Source organism: Protopterus annectens, chromosome 2.part0, assembly GCF_019279795.1.
Source record: "Protopterus annectens isolate FY-2018-M chromosome 2.part0, PAN1.0, whole genome shotgun sequence".
Taxonomy (NCBI): domain Eukaryota; kingdom Metazoa; phylum Chordata; order Ceratodontiformes; family Protopteridae; genus Protopterus; species Protopterus annectens.
This window is the reverse complement of record NC_056728.1, coordinates 229,865,602-229,888,361: the sequence shown is the minus strand read 5'-3', so window position 1 is coordinate 229,888,361 and position 22,760 is coordinate 229,865,602. Positions and strand designations below refer to the sequence as shown.

Sequence of the window (22,760 nt, the reverse complement as noted above, 5' to 3'; positions counted from 1 at the left end):
AGTGTGGCAGCTAAGGATATGTGGGAAAAGACTAAAACAAAAGTTAATACAAAAACTGAGAACTTGGAAGCTCTGTTGTATGATGTGGATAGCAAAATACAAGCAGTTAAAATGATTTAGTCCCTTTATTCTCATATACAGGTCGGGCATATTTTTAATCAACCAGAGGAGAACTTGTAGATAGCAATTAATAAATAGCTGAAGGATTTTACCTGGGAGGGAAGACAGCAAGAGTCAAGTGGAACAAGATGATTCTTCTAATAGAACAAGGCAGATTGGGATCCCAACTTGGAGTATTTCAGAGCTACACAGTTAAGGTTCCTATAACAGCTCAAGCAGAAACCTAGAATTCAAAGTGGAAAGGGATGATGATGAAATGGAGTGGAGCTCAAGAAACAAGAAGAATGGGATTTTGGATGCACATCTTTAATGGGAATAACAATCACACAGATTATATTCATAAAAGTAGCATAAAGCACTCTTAAGAGCCAAACCAACACAGTAAAAGAGAAAGGAGATTCTGCCGATAGGGATGATTGCAATTAAGGATACAGACAATAGGCAAGAGGTGGCTAGAATTTATTGGAGAATATTGACAAAAGAAAAACAAGGTATTGGGAGCAAATAACTAGAAAGGGAAATGTAATGGAATGGGAAAACACCAAGAATTTATTTGGACTGCAGATCAGAGACTGCCTTTCCCATCAAGGATTGATATCAGAGTACTGGCAAAGTGAAATAAATAGGGTGGTCCTAAATGAAAGGCCAGCACTGGTAGAGTTTTTAGTAGACTCTAGAACAAAAGCTGCTGTTAAAAAAGAATACTTAGTACAGCATATAAAATATAGCATAACTATAAGAATCAGAGGAGGTTAGAAAAGATTGGGAAGAGAGACTGGATAAGCAATTCACAAAAAGAAACAATAGGGATATATGCATGTCTCCCAAATATGCAACAAAATCTAGGAGATTTAGGATTTTTGCTTCGAAATGTTTACATAGGAATTTTTATACCCCAGACTCCAGATAATTTTTCCTCGGGAAGACAGCAAATGTTGGAGGTGTGATAGGGAAGAAAGAGGTAACCGAGCACATATTTTCTGGGAGTGTAATGAGTTGGCAGACATTAAAGATTCTCTGCAGACTACCCTCAGAGATACTGGGTGAACAAATTGGTGTATCTACGGAAATTATTTTTTTGAGCTACGATACAGAATCTGAATTGTTTACACATAGTAAGGCCTTGCTGAGTCTAATTATGGTGGCCACCCAAAATACAATTGCTAGAAAATGGAAATCAAACTCTAAACCCACTGTACTTTAATTAGTGAATATAGTAACAGAGATAAAACAACTGGAATTGGGATCTTTAGAAAACGGCAGGAGCAAATTACATAGGAAAAATAGGAATTGTGGGAACGATAAATACATGGAAGGAATGAGGTTTAAATAAAGCCAGGATTTGAATGAGCTATGTAATGTTTGATGGACAATGATTGGTTGCTAAGCAATGCATAATGTTTGTAGCTAAAATTATGTCAAAATGGTTTGTGATGTATAATGCTTGCAATTAAGATTGTCAGTGCGGTTTGTTTTCATTTATATAAATGTAGGATTGCCTACGTCATAAGTGATAATTTAATAAAGATTTTTTTTAACAAGAAAGTTAGCGAAAACTACTGACTTGCCTAATTCAAGAGGCTTATTTGGCAAGGCTCTCAAGGGTCCTAGTGATTACTTGCTTAGTATCAACCTATGCTGTCAAATAATGTAAGCTACATTCTTTTCATATATTGAACAATTTTCCTTTTGCTTTAGTAATAAAGGAAAGGATATCTGTAATAAAAGGGGTTGGGAGGGTGGCCTAATGGTTAAGGTGTTTGCTTTACAAGCACAAGGTGCAGCGTTTGAGTCTCACAAGGGATAATTGGCTTGGCTTAAAATGGCTCACAAGGGCAATTAGCTTAGTACTAACCTATGAACCTATAAGATAAGACACACACACACTTCAAACACTAGAAAACATGCATACATAGAAGCTGCCCCCCCCCCCCCCCAGTGGAAATACTTCTGCATAAAAACAAAAAAGTTACTAACTTTTCTTTAGACATGGAACTTAATTATTAAAAGTCAGTAATAAAGAAAACATTCCTCTACTGCAAAGCGGAATGTTTTTTTTTCCAAATGACCACAGACAAACATAAGTACAAGAGATCTTTCTAGGACTGCTGAGTCCTCAGAGATGCAGAGAGGCCAATGTAGGTCTCCCTGATGGCTAGTATATACATATCTTATCTGACAAACCAATCACCAGTCATGCAAAAATCAGAGCCAAGGACTGCCCCAAAGGAGGAGTTACAATTTGGTGTAAATTACTCAACAATGAAAGCATGAACTGCGAGACGTTATGTAAATTTCTACTAACCATGGTTCAGGAAACAAGTCATCAGTGGAGAAAAGATGTACTATCCAATAGAGGTTCACACTCCCGAGTAAGCTTGTGAGATTCTCACACAGCTACTGGTAAATGGTGATCACTACAAGGTCATGTGCAGGATAAGGCTTTTGACAACTACAAGGAAAACTGGCAGTTCTTAGAAAATGCCCTACTGGGAAGGGAAGCCCGTACAACGCTGTTCTACAGACGTTACCCTACGTGGTGGCAAGAGGCTCCAGCTTTTGGGGTAAACCAAGACACCGACTAGAGATTCCAGAGATGCATAAAAGATAAACTGATGAGCCTAAGAAAATCAGCAACATACAATACAATAAGTAATTTAACCATTATGAAAGGCAAAAGCTGTGTTGTAATCCTTTTTATATGCAGATGCAGTCATCAGCTCACTTAAGCACAAAACAGTCATATCGGTTACATCTGTTTCAGGCCTCTGTGGTTAATTATATTTTTAAAACATAAAATCAGAGATCTTGATCCGTATGTTAAATCTGTAAGACCACAAAGCAACTAACAGCTGTAGCCAACAACAATGCAGAAATCTACTGATGATTCTGATTCTGCCTATGTAAAAGACATAGGTATAATATGTAGAAACGTGTAAAAGCTATGTTTTACTAAATTTTTTCAGCATTTTCCTCAGAAAACAAGTTTATAACTTTGATTTTCTCAAACTGCACAGCACTTGAAAACTTTTTTTTTTATTTAACTTCCACTCACACATTACTGTGTTGCTCATATAGGCCCTAGGGTCTATACAAGCCTAGACATAACAATTCCCTGGAGATTTCTTCCCACAGTATTTACTTCCCTGGATCCCTGTCTAGCAGGGCGACTGACGTGATCCCCGGGGGAATTTCCTATCTCCCATCCAGTCGTCAAGGTTCCTTTTGTAGAGGGCCAAGAAGGTGTTCTGCTTGACATGTATGGGCAGTCTCTGGGTCAGGAACCTATCCCTCCAGCATGTTTTGTTCATTGTGATGACAAGGTTTAGATCCCTGGAGCATGTGGCTCTGAGGGATTGGGATTTCTTTAAGTGGAGCATGTCCAACAGCTCAGGGTTTGACATGGCCTTGTATGTTAAGCAGAGATCGCCTCTGAGTAGACGATATGCCACAGAGTATAGCTGAAGTTATTTTAGATCATCAGCATACGGCATCTGCTTTAGGCCTGTGATTCTTTTAGTGAGGTATTTCTGCGGCCTTTCCAGTTGTTGCAGATGTCTTGTGAGGTGCATACCAAATGGGGTGTTGTACTCTATAATGGGTCTAATGAGGGATGAGTACAGTGGGACAATGACCTTTTGTGGATGAAAAGCCCTTCGTGATGAGGTGTGCCACACTGAAGGATTTCCTGACGGTTGTGGCGATGTGGTTATCAAAAGGTGATACCACGGTTGTGGCGATGTGGTTATCAAAAGGTGATACCACTGGCCGTCTGTGTCCCCAAGTCTCTCATCACACTTTCGGTGTTTTACAAGTTCTCATTAATACACTATGCTGCATCCCTACTGTACTGACCACAATGCACCAAACTGATAAACTCTTAAAAGCTTCAACACAGTAAAAGAAAGTAAATAATCCAAAAAACGTATCCAAAAGGCACCAAAAATCATCTAGTAAAGACAAAAGGTACCCAAGTCCGATGAAACAATAAAGTGACAGAAGGTAGTCAGGTAAAATGCTTTAATCCAAAAGTAAATACTGTAATCACGAACAAAAAAACATTCAACGCCTCCAATATTACATTTTCGTTTGAAAAGACAATCAGATGTGGGCTTTTTTTTCTTCTTTACTTCTTTATAATATCATAGGTGTTCTCTGTATAAAGTGTATTCTTCTTCTTCCCCTCCTGTTTGTTGGCCTGTCTCCACAGTGTAAGTTGTAAGAAGTATATCCAACTACCCCCTGTAATGCTGTTTGTCAAACACCCACATGAAGTCCTGCTTACAGTGAAGGAAAAGGGAAAGCCACTGATACCTATGATATTATAAAGAAGAATAAAAAAAAGCCCACATCTGATGAAGTCCTTTCAAACGAAAAAATTGGAGGCGTTAATGGCTTTTTTGTTCGTGATTACAGTATTTACTTTTGGATTAAAGCATTTTACCTGACTACTTTCTGTCGTTTTATTGTTTCACCAGACTTGGGTACCTTTTGTGTTTACTTTAAAAAAAAGAACAGACAGCACTGAAAGAATAGTGCAAATGCATAAGAAAATGTATATCTTTTTAAAAGAGCGTCAAACTCATACCTAGTAATACCATGAACTTACAGTCTAATCAGGTAAATAAAGAAGTTTGCAATGATTAAAGGGCACCAAAGTCTCCCCCTTCAGTTGGTTACCCTTGCCTTCATGCATGCCAACAAGCACCCAATTAAAATAGAAACTTGGATAAAACTGTAACAGTATAGTCATTAGAGGGAATAGTTTTTAAAGCAAATTATTCAGTATTCTATACCAGTAGAAGCAAATCCAACATACTACAAAATTATGAAAAGATAAGAGCAAAACTCATACTTCCAAATGGTTTCCTCTTAGATTTCCTTCAGCATCATCCAACCAGGGAGATTCAGAAATAAGCAACACTACTCACGTACAATCTTTTTTAAACACCTTTATTGAATTATCACTTGTGACATAGGAAAACTTACATTTATATAAAAGTAATCAAGCCATATTAACAAGTTCACATTTACAAACATTATAGAATATATAACAATACATGTGCTGTATAATCTAAGCAATACTACATAAATTATTCAATTCCTGCTTTCTTTTAAACCTTATTCCTCCTCCAAAACCTTTTTCTACATATATTGTTCTCATAATTTCCATTTATTTCTATATAAATATATTTCCAACCTTTTTTTTTAAGATCTCACTTCCTGTTCTTTTATCTCCGATACAATATTCACTACTTCAAATACAGTTAGTTTAGATTTGGATTTCCATTTTCTAGTAACTGCTTTTTTGGCAGCCACCAGAGTTAATTTAACAAGACCTTACTGTGTCTAGGAAATTCAGATCCTGTGTCCCAGCACAAAATAATAATTTCCTTAGTTACACTCATTTGCTCACCTTGTATTCACTCTATCGGAAATATTTAAAGTTTGCCAACTCATTACACTTCCAAAACATATCGCCCCATCACACCTCCAGCATTTACCATCTACTGGAGAAAAATGTCTTTGGAGTCTGCTTGGGGTATAAAAAGTATCTATGCTAACACTTCCAGACAAAAATAAATCTTGACGTTGTTGCATATTTGGGAGCCATACACACATCCTCAAATTGTTTCTTTGTCAATTGCATGTTTAATCTCTTCCCAGTCTTTTCTGAGTTTTTGATTCCTATAGCTATCATGCAATATTTTACGTGCCCTACTAATTAACCCTTTTTTAAACAGCAGCTTCTATTCTAGATTCAATTAAAAACTCAACCAGTGCAAGTCTTTCATTTAGGATTCCCCTATCATTTTCTCTGTCTACATTCTGATATCAATCCCCAAGAGGGAAGGTAATCACTAGCCTGCAATCCAAATGTCTTCTTGGCCTCTTTCCATTCTATTACCATTCATTCTCTAATTTGTTTGTAATACCTTGCTTCCTTTTGACAGCTTCCTCGTCTGTTCTCTGTACCCCTAATTGTAGTTATCCCTATTGTCATAGGTAATTACTAGGCTATCCGCCCAAGGGCCTACGTAAGCCTAACCAGCAAGGTTCCATAGCTTACGCCATCCAAGAAAGTTATTTTCCTTTGCCACTGTCCAGCAGAGACACAGAAGTGATCCCCGGGGTGTATTTCCTATTTCCCATCCACTCTTTTTTCCATCTTTTCTTGAAGAGTGCTAATGAAGAACTTTGCTTGACATAGATGGGTAGCTTGTTCCAGAGTATAGGAAGTCTCTGGGACAGGAATCTATCCCTCCAGCATGTCCTGTTTATTGTGGTGACAAGGTTTAGGTCCCTAGAGCATGTAGCTCAGAGGGATTGGGATTTCTTTAGGTGTAGCATGTCCAACAGCTCTGGGTTTGACATAGCTTTATATGTTAGGCAGAGATAACCCCGGAGTAGGCGATATGCTATGGAGTAAAGCTGGAGACTCTCCTTTCTTCATTCCCGTGTTGGCTTAGTTCTTAGTATACTTTCTGCTACTTTATGAATATGATACTCGGCGAAACTGTTATTCTCCTTAAGGATCAGTATCCCATTTTTTACTTTCCTTCTTGAATTATCCCCACTTTATCATCCTTTTCTACACTGAATTGTAACTTTCTGTTTTCATTATGTATGAGAGTTGTAATTGTGCAGCTCTGAAATATCCTGCCAAATCGGGTAATCCTAAACCTCTTTGTTCGTTTGGGAGGATCAGCTTTTCTTACTTGCCTCTTGCCACCTTCCCCCTCCCCCACAAAAAAAATCCTTCAACTGTTTATTAGTTATTGCCCACAACTTCTCCTCTGGTTGATAAAAATATGCCTCATCTGTATATAAAACTAGAAGTACTAAAAATATGCCTCATCTGTATATAAAACTAGAAGTACTAAAGATATTTTTACTGCTTGTATCTTGCTATATTGTATCCATAGGCTAGAGCTTCCAGTTCCTCAGTTTTTGTACCGTCTTTTTATAGTCTCTTTGCAGATATTCTTAGCTACCATAACACAATCCATTTTATCCCATACCCACCAGGTTCCTCTGTTCAAACACAACTTATCAGACAGGAACACTCCCACTTTGATTTTTGCCTCTGATCCCTTGTATAGCCTTCTAATTAACCTTATTATTATATCAGGAAATGCAAATGCTTCCATCGTCCTACTTCCTAGCTTATTCTGACAAGTGATTTTTCTGCATCAAGACCTACCAACAACTAAGATATTTCTTGCATTTTGTTTCCCTCTGGATCAGCATTGTTTTTATTAAGGTTGTCAAATGTTTGCCTCCCTCCACATAACCACATTGGTCCATATCAGTTTTGGTATCACATTTGCAATTTTTATTCACTACAGACAAAAACACTTTACAGTCATGGTTTGGAACTCAGAAGGGCCTATATGTAGCTGGATCAGATGGGTATTTACCCATCTTTAGGTATTATAGCCACCACAGCTTTTTTTCCAGGATGCTGGTGCCTCCCCTCCTTTTAAAAAACTGTTAAAAAAAAACTTCCAGATTTTTAAAACTTTCTTCCCTCCTAATAGCCAAACTTCTACCAGAATACTGTTTGTTCTTGGAGACTTTCAAGTAGATTGGCTATACATCATTTATATCACATCTCCTCCCATTAACTGTTAGCTGTCGAACCTCATCTACCTTTAACTTTTGCATATAAAAGTCTTTAATTTGCAAAGGTTAAAGGTTACAAAAAAGTCTTTTGTAAATACTTCCATTTGTGCTTTTTCTCAATTTCTCCATTTCCCTTCTTTATACAAATTTTCATGAAATTCCCTTGCTGGTATCTATGGAAGGAAAAAGCAATGAACAATTCAATAAGGAGTTGGGGGAGGGGGGGCTTGATTATATTCATTGGGAAAAACAAAAGTTAAATATATTTACATCTGAGTTGTCTGTTTTCATCCATCAACAGATGGGTTCTGATCCAGCCGGTTTTAGACTTCTGGATTCTCGGCTCAGGCTCTTCTCCTTATACACAATCCCTTCGTGTCCCCAAGATTACCTCAGATTGGGTTTGTTCCCAACCTGAGGACACAATCTTGGTTGAAAATAGTGAAGAAAAAAATAATGCAGTCCAATAAGGGGTGTCTGAAATAAAGCACTGCTCTGGAGCTGTAAGAGTGCAATACCTTTGACAATGGTAGCTTGTATTGCCATACCAGAAGCACACTGCTAATGATCTTTCATGAAATGAAAGGGGGATAGATCTATTGTTATGGCAAGTACATAACTTTCACATCAGATGTCCGCTGCATTCGTTCCTCAACAGATGGGACACAAGCCTCCAGCTACTTAGCTCTTAGGGTGGTCTCATGGAAGGATATTCCAGAGGACAGCTGAGCGGCTGCCCTATTCCTGGATAGCATATCCAGCATATAATGAAGGTATGAATGTTAGACCAGATGGCAGCAGAACAAACATCATCAGCTGAGGCTCTTGAAGGGCATAGAGGTGGAGACAGATTTAGAAGAATGAGCCTTGGCAAGTTTGAGTAAAGTAAAGCCTTCATCCTTTATATATATATATATATATATATATATATATATATATATATATATATATATATATACATATATATATATATATACATACACACACACACACACACACACACATACACACACACACAAAATAGTCAGCTACCATCTAGCTAAGAAAACTTAAAAATCCCCTTTACCTATCTTAACTTTGGAAGAGAAAAAAAAAAAGAAAAAAAAAAAAAGATATACATTTTTTTCTGAACGTTGCAGTACAACGGAGATAAAAATGTAGTTAATGACGCATGTCCAACAGGTGAAGTACACATTCTCCTTTGATAAGGTTAATGGACAGATTAAGAGATGTCTCAGCAGCCACCTTTGATATGAAGGATGGATTAGTTCATAAAGAGACTTTGTCCTTAGAAAGAATGTATGGCAGTTTACATGACAGAACTTCAGAGTTCAGAGTTCAGACACACTCTGGGTGGAGGAAGTAGCAACTAGAAACAGCATTTTCCACGTCAAACACCATGTCCACCATGGCAGCAGGTTCAAAGCTTCTTTGGGTCAAAGCCTGGAGCAAAACAGTCATATCTCAAGGCAGAGTAGGATCCCTAAATGGTGGTATAAGCAGAAAGGTACCTCTCAAAAAAGGCTTTACATAGTTTCTGGGATGCTAAGGTAGAATGATCTTCTCCAACATTAGAGTCTGAAACAGCTGCCAAATGAATTTTAACTTTATACCAAAGCATTGGAATAAGAACAGAAAAAGGATCCAAAGTCTTTTAAGAAGCCCAAATAGAAAATCTTTCTCTGTGAAGAAGTAAGAATGTGGATAACTTAGGAAGAAAACCCAGACTGACAAGCCATCACTAGAAACAGAGAAACCAAGAGATTAACCTGATGGCTCGAATGTCCAAGTGAGGCAAGCCAGACGGGTGAGACAGAAGACCAGGATCGAGGTCCAGCACCAAAGGCAGACATATCAACTGAGGCCAGAGAAAGGGAAATGAGGATGACCACGATATTCCTCTGCAAAGCTTTCTGTAAGAATTTTGGTAAAGAGTAGGAGGAAAAGCATAGAGGAGACCAGGGGACCAGACTGTGCATTAGAGCATCTCTCAGTGACTCCCCCCTTTGGAAGGATCAGGGCATTTGGAGCCGATGGGGGAGGCAAAAAGATCACAACATGGTTGACCCCACTGGTGAAAAATTTGTTTTGTGACTGTTAGATTGAGAGGCCTCTCATGATGTAGCAGAACTGATCTTCTCAACCGGTCCACTAAAACACTGGACTTCCCCAGTATGTGTTATTTTCAGAAAGTGGTTGGAAGATACCACCTACTGCCACACTCTTACTGCTTATTGACACAATGTATAGGACTATGTTCTCCCTTGTTTGTTGATGTCCCAGACTACTGACGTGTCTGTCTGGACAGAAATCATCCCTAGAGGAAGGATATCCTGAAAGACCTGCAATGCTAGGACTGCCCTCAACTCTAGGACAATGATGTGAAGTTTGGCCTCAGAGGAAGACCACATGCCATGCCTTTAACTTCCTTCCCATGTAATACTCCATCACCCTAATTAGGAATCACACATGGTCACTGTGGCTTTGGGAGGATCAAGGGCAAAAGGCCAGCCCTAAAGAACCTTGAGAGAGTGTATCCACAGCATTGCGCGAGTCATGCAAATATCAGTTTAAGGAACCTAAAAACTCATAGGTCGATACCGGATGGACCACTGAAACCAGCATCCACTGAAGAACTCAGACATAATATTTTGCCAAGGGACGAAAGGTAATGGAAGTCACCACTGACCCAAAAAGTTGCAGGACCAGTCTGTGGTAGTGTTTGACAGGATAGAAGCTGTATGGGGTGTCTGGTGGCACACAGTGGACAGTCTGCTCATTGGCAATCTTGCTATCTGTTTAGTGGCATCTAAGCAAGCTTAGCTTCTATAAAGTAAAGACATATACTGGAAAAAATGTGATTTTTCATGATTAACTGTTATGCTCAGTAGCAAACAAAGACCAAGCAGATGATCCCTGGCCTGGGCTGGAAGAAACCTGGTGGGGTGGTGCTGAGCCAGTTGTCCCAAGTAGGGAAACACATGAAATCCTTGCAGTCTGAGATGAGCTACAACTACCATGCACTTAGTGAACACTCAGGGAAATTGTGGTAAGACAAAAGGGCATGGTTCTGAATTTGAAGTGACTGGCCCACAGCTGGAAGCCAGGAAATCTTCTTGAGTGCCTGTTCATTCTGATGTGGTAGCACACATCTCAAATGTCTAGAGCACATCCAATCATCCTTCCAATAGGGGAAAAACAGACTGTACTACGACCATCCAGAACTTCGTGCAATTGACAAACTGATTGAGGACCCTGTTCTTTTGTTTTACTAAAATGGAATCTTAAGTAAGTCCCGAATCCTTGTTGGTCTGGTGGGGGACCTCCTGGATGACTTATTTGTCTAGATTATTTTTTTATTTCTGTTGCCATTGCCTTTCTTTGTGGGGGGGGGGGGGACATTAAATTTCTTTCATGGAGGGGTTAGACAAATAAAGGGAATGGAATACCCTCTGGTTATGATTGTCTGCACCCAGACATATTTGACGATGAATGTCCAGGCTTCTGGGTGCAAAGAAACAATCCCAGTGCGCCTCCACAGTGCAGCAATTGAGCATCTGTTCAGGAGCACACTGAAAAGGCCTCTCAGAGAAGGGACCCCTGAAGCCTTCATTTTGCAGGCCTCCTATGCCTCAAGGACGAGGTCCACTATTAAAATTTCCCCGCTGCAAATAGGGAATCCATATCCAAAAGCATCCAGGAAGAACCCTTGAAACTTCCAGAACTACAGCTTCTTAACCTCTTTCTGGTTTCTAGAGAAGGTTCACTGGGGGTAGAAAAACATATTTCTATGACAGAAAGGGTTTTTCTGCCATGTTGACTTTTGGAGAGTGCGTCTTTAACCTCGGGACTGAAAAGAGTTGAATCATCATAAAGGGCATTAATAAAGAAGTCTTGATGATTTCCAAAAGCCAAACAAGTTCATCCAAGCAGGTCTCCTCATGATAATGCCTGTACTTTCAGCTCTCAAAAAGTGTCCTTGGTTGTGTTGGATATCAGACACATGAAGGTATTTGATAGAGACTGAAGGATGGCCAGCTGCAAGCTCATGGTTTTCTTGTTCTCTGCAGACGTACCATGTGACAGATTTTGACAGCTACTTTGTCAAGTTTCTCTGAAAGCCTTGTAATACGTGCCAAATAATTTAGCAACCTTAAGGCAAAGGTAGCTGAAGTGTAGACTCACTTCCCATATCTAACCAAAGCCCTAGACTCTCTGTTAGGGGGATGTACAGATGAGCTCTCCTCAATGAGCTCCTCTTTGGGTAGCTGCTGCCACTACCATGACGTCCATATCTGGGCCTTTGCTCCAACACTGCCTGCCTTTTGGAGCAACAAGGCATTTATTTGGCTTTTTTTAGTTCCATCACATCTAGTTCCTTCCATGTGCATCAAGAGTTCAGGCTGAGCATCTCATCGGCAGGAGAGACCATACAAGAAGTAGCTGAGCTAGATCCAAAAGCTTCAAGAAACTCAGACTCCTCTTGGGAGGGGGGGTTTCGACAGGCTAACCTTATTGTCCAAACGGCTCCAGGATCTCCCCAAATCGAATGTCCTCAAAGTGGTGATCTGGGGGATCCCTTCCCTTCATCAAAATTAGTGTCTCCTGTGATAGACTCCTAAGGGAAGTCAAAGTGCTTCCTCTTCCGAGAAGTTTCAGCGTTGGAATGCTCCAGAGAGGACTTGGAAGACTGTTGGGTGTCCTTTATGTGGAATGTCTCAAAAGCCAACAGGAACAGACTGTCCTGTATGTGGAATGTCTCAAGGGTAACAGGAACGGACTGTCCTGATAGGACAGATTATGAAGGAAGGTGGGAGGAGCCCAGACAGCAAGAGAAGTCCGATCCACCAGCATGGAGACAGCTCTCTTGACTGCCTCGAAAGCAGAAGGAGAACCCCAAAATATCCCAGCAGAAGCAGAGACCTTTACTCATGAATGGCCAGGAAATCAGATCAACTATGCGCAGAGAAGAAGCCACAGCAAACTATACAATGCAGAAGTCCCAAGTGGAAGGAATGGCTCTGGTCAATTTGAGTTGATCCATTATTCCCAGAGATGGCACCAAAGCTTTGGCTCAAAGATCCCTCCAGATCTGAGGAGCTCAGAACCAACGGAATCAGAGAAGTCAACTAGAGTTGAAGATGACCATACCTTTGTATCCAACACAGACATCTCGAGGCAATCTCAGATCAAATGACCCCAAAAGACAGTTGCAGATCAGGGTAGGAGAAACCACAGAAAGGGCTGAAGGGCCTAAGCTCATCAGTTTACCGGGAGAATCCCCAGCTGAATTTGAGTCCTGAGGATCTTCCTCATCATTCTATCCACATCTGCTTCCATCAGGCTTCTGGTAGATCTAACAGACCATAGGAAGGACGAAGAAGAAGGAGGTCTTAACGACATTTGTGTCAGTCTGTCTCTCTTGAAGAAAAGGGGAATGCAGCCTGGGAAAGATCGGCTCCAGTAAGGTGGGGTTCTGGTTCTTACTGACATCAGATCCAGAGGAGGAGTAGGATCCAATGACCTGGATGCTGTTTGAAGCTGAAGACAATCAAGATGAAGGACAGTGATCAGGGGTGTGCTTCCGTTTTCCTGTCATTCTTCTCCCCTCTGTATTTGTCTGATGAATTCTTACTGGACCGGGAAGCTTCAGATAGAGAAAAAACAGACTTGGATGATTCACCCACCGAACGATGGAGAAGTTCCTTCAATACCAGCTTATTTCTATGTTCAATCACAGTCAGGTGGCCAAAGGCTGTACAAATAGAAAAACCTTCCTCCAAATGGGCAGTGCTCGAGCAATAAACATTTCTGGTGTTCGTTCGAATTGAACCATGGTGGCTTGTCAGACATGATTTACTCAATTAAAAAGGAGAAAAAGCAGATTTGACAGAATTTTCTTTTTTTACTGTAAATATCAGCAATGGTACATTTATCAAAAAGGTAAGCCTATCGCCATAATAACAATGGTAAGAAGTAATACCCAACAGCAGGTAACCCAAGACTAAAAGAAGGAAAGAGAGAGAATGTGCCAAAGGTGCAAGACAAATGGAATGCAACCCTTTGCGCCAACCAAAAATTTAAGGCTAAGACAAAGGTTAAAGAGAAATTAGGAAAGTACTGCTTGACAAGAAGAGGGGCGGCCACGGTGGTGCAGTGGTTAGCATTATCGCCTCACAGCAAGAGGTTCTCCGGTTCGATCCTCAGCTAGGGTGCCTTCTGTGCGGAGTCTGCATGTCCTTCCTGTGGTCGCGTGGGTTTCCTCCTGGTGCTCCGGTTTCCTCCCACATCGCAAAGACATGCAGTAGGTGGATTGGACACTCTAAATTGGCCCTAGGTGTGAGTGCGTGCCTTCTGTAGAAGGTTGGGCGCTGGGCTGGCAACTCAACACTGTAAAACTCCACTGCCAATCATGAGCGGACAGATGATCCACTGTGGTGACCCCTAACCGGGAAAAGCTGAAAGAAGAAGAAGAAGACTGCTTGACAAGAAGAACAAGCACCATCATGAAAAATAAGAAAAAAAGATAATTTAGCTGAAGCCAGCTCAAGCCAAGTGTACCGCATCTGTTCACTACAAGCAGCAAATGAGATATGGGGTAATTTTGAGGACAACAGGGGATTATGGGTAAGGGGAGGAGCCTGACCAGAGGATCCAGAAGTTTAAAAGCAGCCAAAGTCAGATCCAAGATCAGATGCCAAACCCATCTTTTGAGGAACTGACATCAAATGTAGGTCTTAAAAATGTTCCCACTGTCATTAAAAACAAAGTCGTTTTTTGCATGTACTCCTCTCCCACCAATGAAGCACATTTAATAAAATAGTTCTAAACAGCTACTCAAGAAAAGGCTCTGCAAATTGCTACAGTGAGTCTGGTGGCTGAAAAGCAGAGTTCTATTTGCAATACCAACACCCAAGACATGAAACATCCCTGGGTTACAGAAGGGTTGACTGAATGAGGGGTGATCAGGGCAGCTACCGATACACTACAAACACCCAGGAAAGGCTGGATGTCTTCTGTGCAGTGAAACCAGGATGCACATGGTGCAAAAGCTAATGAATGCTCCGTCTTCTCCATGGGGAGGCAGAACCTAGTTTACTTATTCCCCCATCTATAACTCGAGCAGTTTTACCCCCCCCCATGCACCATCATAGTCTGCTACCCAGGCAGAGATGGAGATGTGCCCACCCCTTCAGATATGCCAAGACATGACCAGTATTTAGTCTGGATGATTTTTACAAGAAATGAATGAAATAGATTAAACCCTAGAAAGGTAGTCATGTAAACAAAATAGAAGTACAAAAGAAAAATGGACACAATCCATCACCACTGTCCCAATCTGTCTACAGAAGGGGAAAAAAATCACTTGGCTGGAAGAGGGCATATGCAATGGAGTAAGTTCATCTTTCAGATGTGACACAGAACTCTGCTCTGGTTAACTTACTTGACCACAGCATACAACTGCAGAATGCTACAATGCCAGACTATACTCACCAGTCCCAGCCACATTTGAAACAGCCAGGTACTTCATACAGAAAACATTCCTACATTCACTGCAGAATAGAAGAAAATAAGAGGAAAAAGTGAGAGAAAAATCACCTTGTGTGGTTATTCTAGATTTGTAGCCATTTGCCCCACTGAACATGTCTTTAATTACACATGTATTGCACCAAGCAAAAGTGTGCAATACCAATACAATAACATTTCTTTTAAGAGTTATTTTCCCCATTGGCCCACCTTAAATAAAGGATTCAATAGAACCTTAACATTTAGCAAAATTGATTTTGTCACTCACAAACTAAGTGCCCTGTAGGAGGTGGCAACTCATAGCTCATTAAGTGTAACACACAAAGGAAAGACTCTAGTAAAGAAAATGTATATTCTGAACCAACATAGTATGCATATTTATCTGCAATAGTGCCAGACCAACACTAACTTTTTTAATTGTTTCACAAAATCTATAAATTACGGCGTCGGTATTTTCTGAGACCAAGACATTTACATGGCATGACAAGATGAACTCCATATATTCAACTACACATTTTGTCCAGGCGTTAGCATTTTAACGAAGAGCACAACTAAACTATACTCACTTTCTTTTATTTAAAAAAACTTACAATGTTAGCAATCTCTTACAGGCACAGTCCTAAAAGTCAGCTTTTTCTTCTACAAAGGTCAGTTGCATGGCTGAAGAGAATGCTGATGTGTACTACTTAAATGATTAGTACAAGCACAGATAAAGTTTTTTTTAAGTAAGCCTGAAAAAATTCAGGTTACTGACCCGCTGTTAAATTAATGTTATCTTGGAGTCAGAGAGACATCTGTCAAGGCCAGAAAAAGAAAGGATATGCTAATAACTTGAGTTATTTAATCCACTTTCCCCATTAACACAGTGATAAAATGACTCCAGACTTGTTCATACTAAACAGAGGCATGCATGGGGCACAATACCCTCCAATGAAAGGGGGGAGGGATTTCTACATCACTGGCAAGTTTTAGCATACATAATTTTGTGTCCCATATGCAATACATGTTGCTTCACTATGCAACAAATTAGTACCTTAAAAGCTGAATAAATATGGTCACTGAAACTCAAATTTACTGACAAGTAAAGTTGTAATATGTAATACTTCCATTCTAAGTGCACAGGAAAGATGTGTCATCCTATAGCACAGTTAATAGCCATTAAGAATGAACATTTCAGATTTAAAGGCCAAGTATAGAGGAAGAAGTACACACACAGGAAAGAGAAGCTTCCTCTACTGTGACTAAACATGCCATGAACTCAGAAGAGCATCACACACCAAGAACAGCCAAAGTTTCAATCCTGCTTTTGTAAAAAAAAAATGACTTGGTCAGACCTTTTAGCAGGCGTCTCTGTGCATACCATGTACAGTGTGCAAAAATATCAGACATTAATTTTTTTTTAGGAATTTTCACTGCAGGTTTGCCTCAATGGCTCATATATTATACCCATTACATTTTATCTCCTGGAATAGGAAAAATTTGCAGAGCAGTGCGTTAGCAGTCCTGCCGCCTTCCTCCTCCACAAAAACTTTAGAGTCAAAGAACATACAAGTTCCTGTTGTACACAGAAAGCACTTTTTCTAAAACACCAGCTACACAGGTCTGTTTGTATAAAAGGACAATCTCAGTCCCAAACATTTAACAGTAAAGCACGGCACCTAACACATTAACATACAATTTAAACTTAAGCACTGCCTGTAGCCAAAATGTCTCATACAACAGATGGCAAAAACAAAAAAAAAATGGTCACAAACTCAAATTTACTGACAAGTAAAACAGTAATGTTTTGCTTCCATTCTAAGTGCACAGGAAAGTTAAAAACTCCTATTCTCAGAACATAAAATGCATTACAGGAAGGGGGATGTTACAAATATGCTGCCGTATGAGCTGCTTGAGGTCCAACGGTCATTATTTTGAGATCCCTGCCTTAAAGTATATTTTTAGCTTTCGCTTATCCACCTATGGGATTTAAGCACATTTCAAGCAAAAAAAATAAAAAAATACAGACACGTATACTGTTTTATATCAGGCCAGGTTATCAAGAGGTATAATATTTAGAACCTTAACATGAGTCACAATGTTGAGCAGATTACAGACCGGCTAAAAAAATTCTTATATGTAATGGTAGTCTGATGCTTCTTAGTTAATTTTATTGACACACGCTACAAGGTAAATGCAAGAATGTAATATTTGCAGAATGGACTTCTCCCGTTTCTTTCCTTCCTCTTGTAACTGCATTAGGCACATGCAAAAGCAATGGCTCAGAGGTCCCAGATTGCCTACATAGCTGCATGGGGTCTGACAAACATTGCAACTTCTTAAAAGAAAATAGGAGAAAGACAAAATAAAAGAAAAAAAATATTGACCTAGAGTGCAAAAAAAATGTTCTGTATGCAAACTGAACTGCACTTCACACTCCGTTAAAACAAAGTTACTAGCCCATTCTACTGTCCAAGAAAAAAAAAAAATCACTCTCTGAATTACTGCTGCCACATGTAACCAGCACTTTTAAGAAAGCTTGTCTGTGCCTTACCAGACTTTATACTTGTAACAGAATCACTGTATCAGTCTCAGTCTCTCTCACACACACACACTAGTTACTTCACACACACTAGTTACTTCACCATTTCCCATGCTGTCAGCAACTAACTTGCCTGGATTGTTTGTAGTCTCCAGTCAAGCCCACTTCATTGTGGAACTCACATGACTGGATAATCAAATATCTCTAACTACCCCCCCCCCCCCAACCAAAAAAACCCAACATGAACATACATTATATTTGCTACATCATACTTCTATTTTCAAACACAGCACACTTGCACGTGTGCACGCAGACACACACATACGTATGACTTGCTAATTTGTGATTATGTTGAATACCAGTTATGAATTTAGGGAATATTCAGAAACATTACACTGAACAGCAGCACATCGGGAGGAAGACTAAGATCATGCTACAGGACAAATACTGCTATGCTATGCAAATGAGCACTATCAAACAAATGGGAGTCATTATGAATTCAAATTATGACATTAAACATGGCAAAGTGATTGAGAGACAAAAATCCAGTGATATGAACCGAGACCATCATAATTCTGATCTCTGGCAGTGGCGACCCCTAACCGGGAAAAGCCAACACAACAACAACAGGAGATTCTCCCATTCTAATATGCTAGGAAAAGCAACAGCTTTAGTCGAACAAGAGTTACGGGCTGCTCTTGGAGGCAGTGCCCGTGACTTTGCAAGTTGTCATCTTCTGTGGTGCATATGGATCTACCAGTGGACAACTTACAGTCATCTTAATGACCAAAACATTGGTGTCTCTATCCACAGAGGTTGACAAACTGGAGTTAGTAGATTTGTCTCAACCACATGAAGGGGGGAAAATTAGATTCATCACCCTTGTAGATACTCAACTTTGTATAGCACTAATCATCCTTGCTACAGGGACCTTTTAGCAGCCTTCGGGCACACTAAGAATTTTGCAGGCATCAGCCTCATAGATCCTGCATAGATCACCCAAAGTGATACTGCAGCATGTGGAGGAGCATATATGGTTTACAAAGACAGCAAAGAACCAACACTATTCTCAGCACTTTACAACAAGGTCCTAGTGGCCACCGATTACACCAAATCCATCATCAGGACATCACCTGCTCCACATGGTTTACAGTACATCACCAAAAAGGGTTTCTCAATCAACTGCCAGGTGGTCTGCAATGCACAAGGTATTGCATCCCATATGTCTGTGTGCTACCCAGCTAGTTCCTGTGATTAGATTCATAAACATTCACGGGCTATTAAGACTTAATGACCATGCATACCTTGCCAGAACCCTCCTTCAGGCCAAATCTCCTTTCTCCAGGACAGTCATGCCAGCCAATCCTAGCAGTCAATCTCAGAGTAAATTTGTAGATACACAAAAAAGACAAAAAGGGAAAAGATGATACTGACTCAGTGTTATTCAGAAACAATCCAACTATTAATGGTATACATAATGCAAGATGAGACTTTCTCCCAAGATGGATGGGGTTGACAAGCTATAAAAGGGAAACAAACAGTAGGGACAGAAATGGGTGGAGGTTTTGGAATCAATTACACAGGCAGGATAATAATGACGAATCATGTTTAGTATTACGATCACAAAATTATAAAGGAAGCATCTAAGGACTAAAGTTAAGACATGGAAAACTGAAATGATTCCCATATGTATGAATTTACATGCTAAGGACAGAAGGGAATTAGAAGCCACAAGTGCTAACTGGTATAAGATAAACATAAAAAGAGCTCAGATATTGTGAATAACTGCATTGCACTGATTAGGTAACAGAATAGAGTTAGGCCAAACCCACCTTTAAAAACTTACATAGACCCTCTGTCTTGCATGGGATTAGAAACAGAATACAGAAGGGAAGGGAAAGATCATTGAAATTAGGGAGAAATTGTCAGATTTAGTAAAGTTTATGACAAAACTTAACTACAGAATACATAAAAAAGTATCAGTATGAGGGTAAAGTGCACTTCATGACAACTACATGGGACTAACAGATAAAACAAGGAAGGAACGGGAAGGAAAACTAGACCAAAGCATATAGATAAAACAATGGGTAGAGACATGCAAGGCCCATATATATGCCACCAAATCAATACATTGGAAATTAATTTTTTGGATTCACTAAAACATTACTTTACTGTTTAACTGTCACCTGTGTTATTGCACTCTTTGGCCATTTTATATATCTGGTCAGTTTTTGACCCTGGGCTGAGAATGAAAGGAGTCAGAATAGATTAGCGCTCTACCTCAGTGAACAAATGAAAATAAATAAAACATAAATGAAAGTGCTTGCACTGACATTTCTATACACCAGCTAAACTGAATAGAATATTCCCTAATGTTTCCCAGAGGTGTTGCCAGCAGGAAGGAAATTGTGAGAATATTTTTGAGATTGCTTAAAGTTAGCAACATTCAAGGCAAATTAATTAAAAAATTTTAACTGACGGGAGTGCAAATTAAGGTATTAAGGACATTATTCCTGCTTTCATGAGATACGGAAATGAAGTTTCTAGGAAAGAGAAAATTGTTGGATCTGTTTTTGCTGGTGGCCAAGAAAAGCATTACAAGGAAATGGAAATCAAAAGAAGGGCCTAAAATTACAGAGGCGTTAAAAAAACTATACTTAACAAAAAAACAAGCTCAAACTCCATACTGTAGATATTTATGATAAATTGCATTTGTTTTCTATCATACTATTTATTTTTATTTTATTTTAGTTATCCTTTGTCAACAGAGTTAGTCCCACTAGGCTAGTAGCTTCTTTTCAGAGGAGACTCGAGGCTGCATTTATACTACTACTTAGGGAAATTTAGCTAAACCAACAATATCTGCAGGACTGCAAGCATAACGTCCACAGCACAGAGCCTAGACAGCCTACACCATAGCAGTGTACTACTATCAAGGGAGTCTGCATGTGTGCACCCACCACTAACAGCAAATCCAGTGCCTGCAATCCACCACAGTGAGGGATCAGGTGAGCAAAACCCTACCCCAGATACACAGATGGCATTTCTTACTTCCAGTTCACTCAGCTCTCACACCAAATGAAAAAATGGTCTGTTGTGCTCTTGCTCCTGAGGAACAAATAGGACAAGTAAGTGACCAGATGGAAGAGGTTTTAGGATGACTGGAAGAAAAAGAAATAATCCTGGACACACACTGAAAAAGCACATACTAGAGCACTACTAGAAAGAGGTCTTTAATCATGGAGTGGAGTTGTTTTAGAAGTATTACAATTTTCACGGCCAGCAAAAGACTCAGGAACAAAGGCTTTCTTACAATAACTTCCTTAAATTTCATACAGCTGTATCTCAAAAATGTGTATTGTAGCCTAAAGTATTCACTGTCTTAAGGGTGGGAATAAGGGGGAGCAAAGAGTGACTATACTCAGATTAGTGCTTGGTTCCAAAAATCATGGTTACAGTCCTGAATTTGAGTGGTAGTACTGATGTGCAACTAATGCACTGATATTATCTTCATTTAAATCATAAACAAAATCCCATGTTTCCAGAGGAAAAATGCTAATTTTAATGGCTGACCACGTTACAGAATTATTTTTGACTGAAGCTGAATATGCATTACTGAGCACCTTAAAAGCATTGTCTATTGAGGTAAACAAAGGAGCTGGGTTTTGGGTCAAACACCATAATTTATCAAAATGCAATATATTCAGACAATGTCAGAAAAAAAACTTGTTACAGTATTGGAATAACCTTGTTGTGGGTTCCCAACATGAAGTTTGTTGGGTGGTCCAAAAATTACTAAGACTAGTCCTGAATAACAGTAAATGCCAAGTCCGTTTATATGTAAGAAAATACACCAGGCAACAAAAAAGTTGAAAACTGTGTCTCCCATTCTTTTGATTATGATTCAGTATTACAAATGGATTTCATTAAAAAAATTCTTAACAGTGAATGTGACAGACACTTTCAACGTGACTTGGCTATTAATAAAAAAAAGATACCAAGTATACAATGAACTAATGCAAAAAATCAGAGTGACATCAGTTTTTAACGAGCCATTCATGCGGCTATTTGAAAAGTCTTTATGTATTAAATTACATTATGTGCAGTTTAATACATAATGTAGTTTAATGTATATAGACTACATTATGCGTATTAAACAGCAAAACATTAGTAAGAGTGACTAGTTTACAATGACAGTCTCACAGGAAAACCCGAGTACACACACACACACAGAGAGAAATACAATGTAATGGAAAGGGAAGGTAACTAGTATCACTCTGACAAGCAGCATGATGACCTTTCCCGTTTACGTCACAGCCAATCAGGAGCAGCCACACAGCTACCGGCCTCAGCGGGGTAGGAACAACCATTCAATGTGCTCAACTGCTTCAAGCAACCGTTTGGCAATAAGACAACTAACTGGTCCACCTGTTTTACACGGAGCCAGGAGGTATTCCCTACCCAATCAAATGAACAGGAAAATCAAGGTACATTTTTTTCCAGTCTATATTTCACACACTCCATGAAAATAAGCATACTATAAATTATACACAGAAAATAGGTGTTTCACTGACAGGGTTCCAAAGCCAGAAAAGACAAGGACAGATCAATACTTCAAAGCACTGGGACTGCAGCATCTAAAAATCATAGTAATATTACGCCTGCACCCTGTACAGAAATACATAATCTCACATCTACAAGCATTTACCTCGTAAGCAGCTCCCAAATCCTGAAACTTTTCCTGTGCATTGGGGTCATCTTGGTTCCGATCTGGGTGCAGCTGCAAGGCAAGTTTACGATAAGCTTTCTTGATATCTCTAACGGAGGCGCTTCTAGGTACTCCCAAGATCTTATAAAAGTCTCTCCTGCACGTTGAGGAAAAGAGGAAAAAAGCACTGTCACTACATACAATCCACATATTTATGTCCGTCACAAGGAACGGGACATACAATGCACAGATATAAAT

The 22,760-nt window shown here is 39.6% G+C and overlaps 1 protein-coding gene across 1 annotated transcript in view; it reads right to left on the bottom strand.

Annotated features, from left to right (window-relative positions):
• The window catches only part of DNAJB11 (DnaJ heat shock protein family (Hsp40) member B11), a 452,930-nt gene that overhangs the window by 429,818 nt on the left and 352 nt on the right, over window positions 1-22,760 (bottom strand). The window contains exon 2 of the mRNA XM_044060687.1: window positions 22,503-22,659. Within this exon, the coding sequence (XP_043916622.1) occupies window positions 22,503-22,659 (157 nt within the window). The remainder of the gene's footprint in view (window positions 1-22,502; window positions 22,660-22,760) is intronic.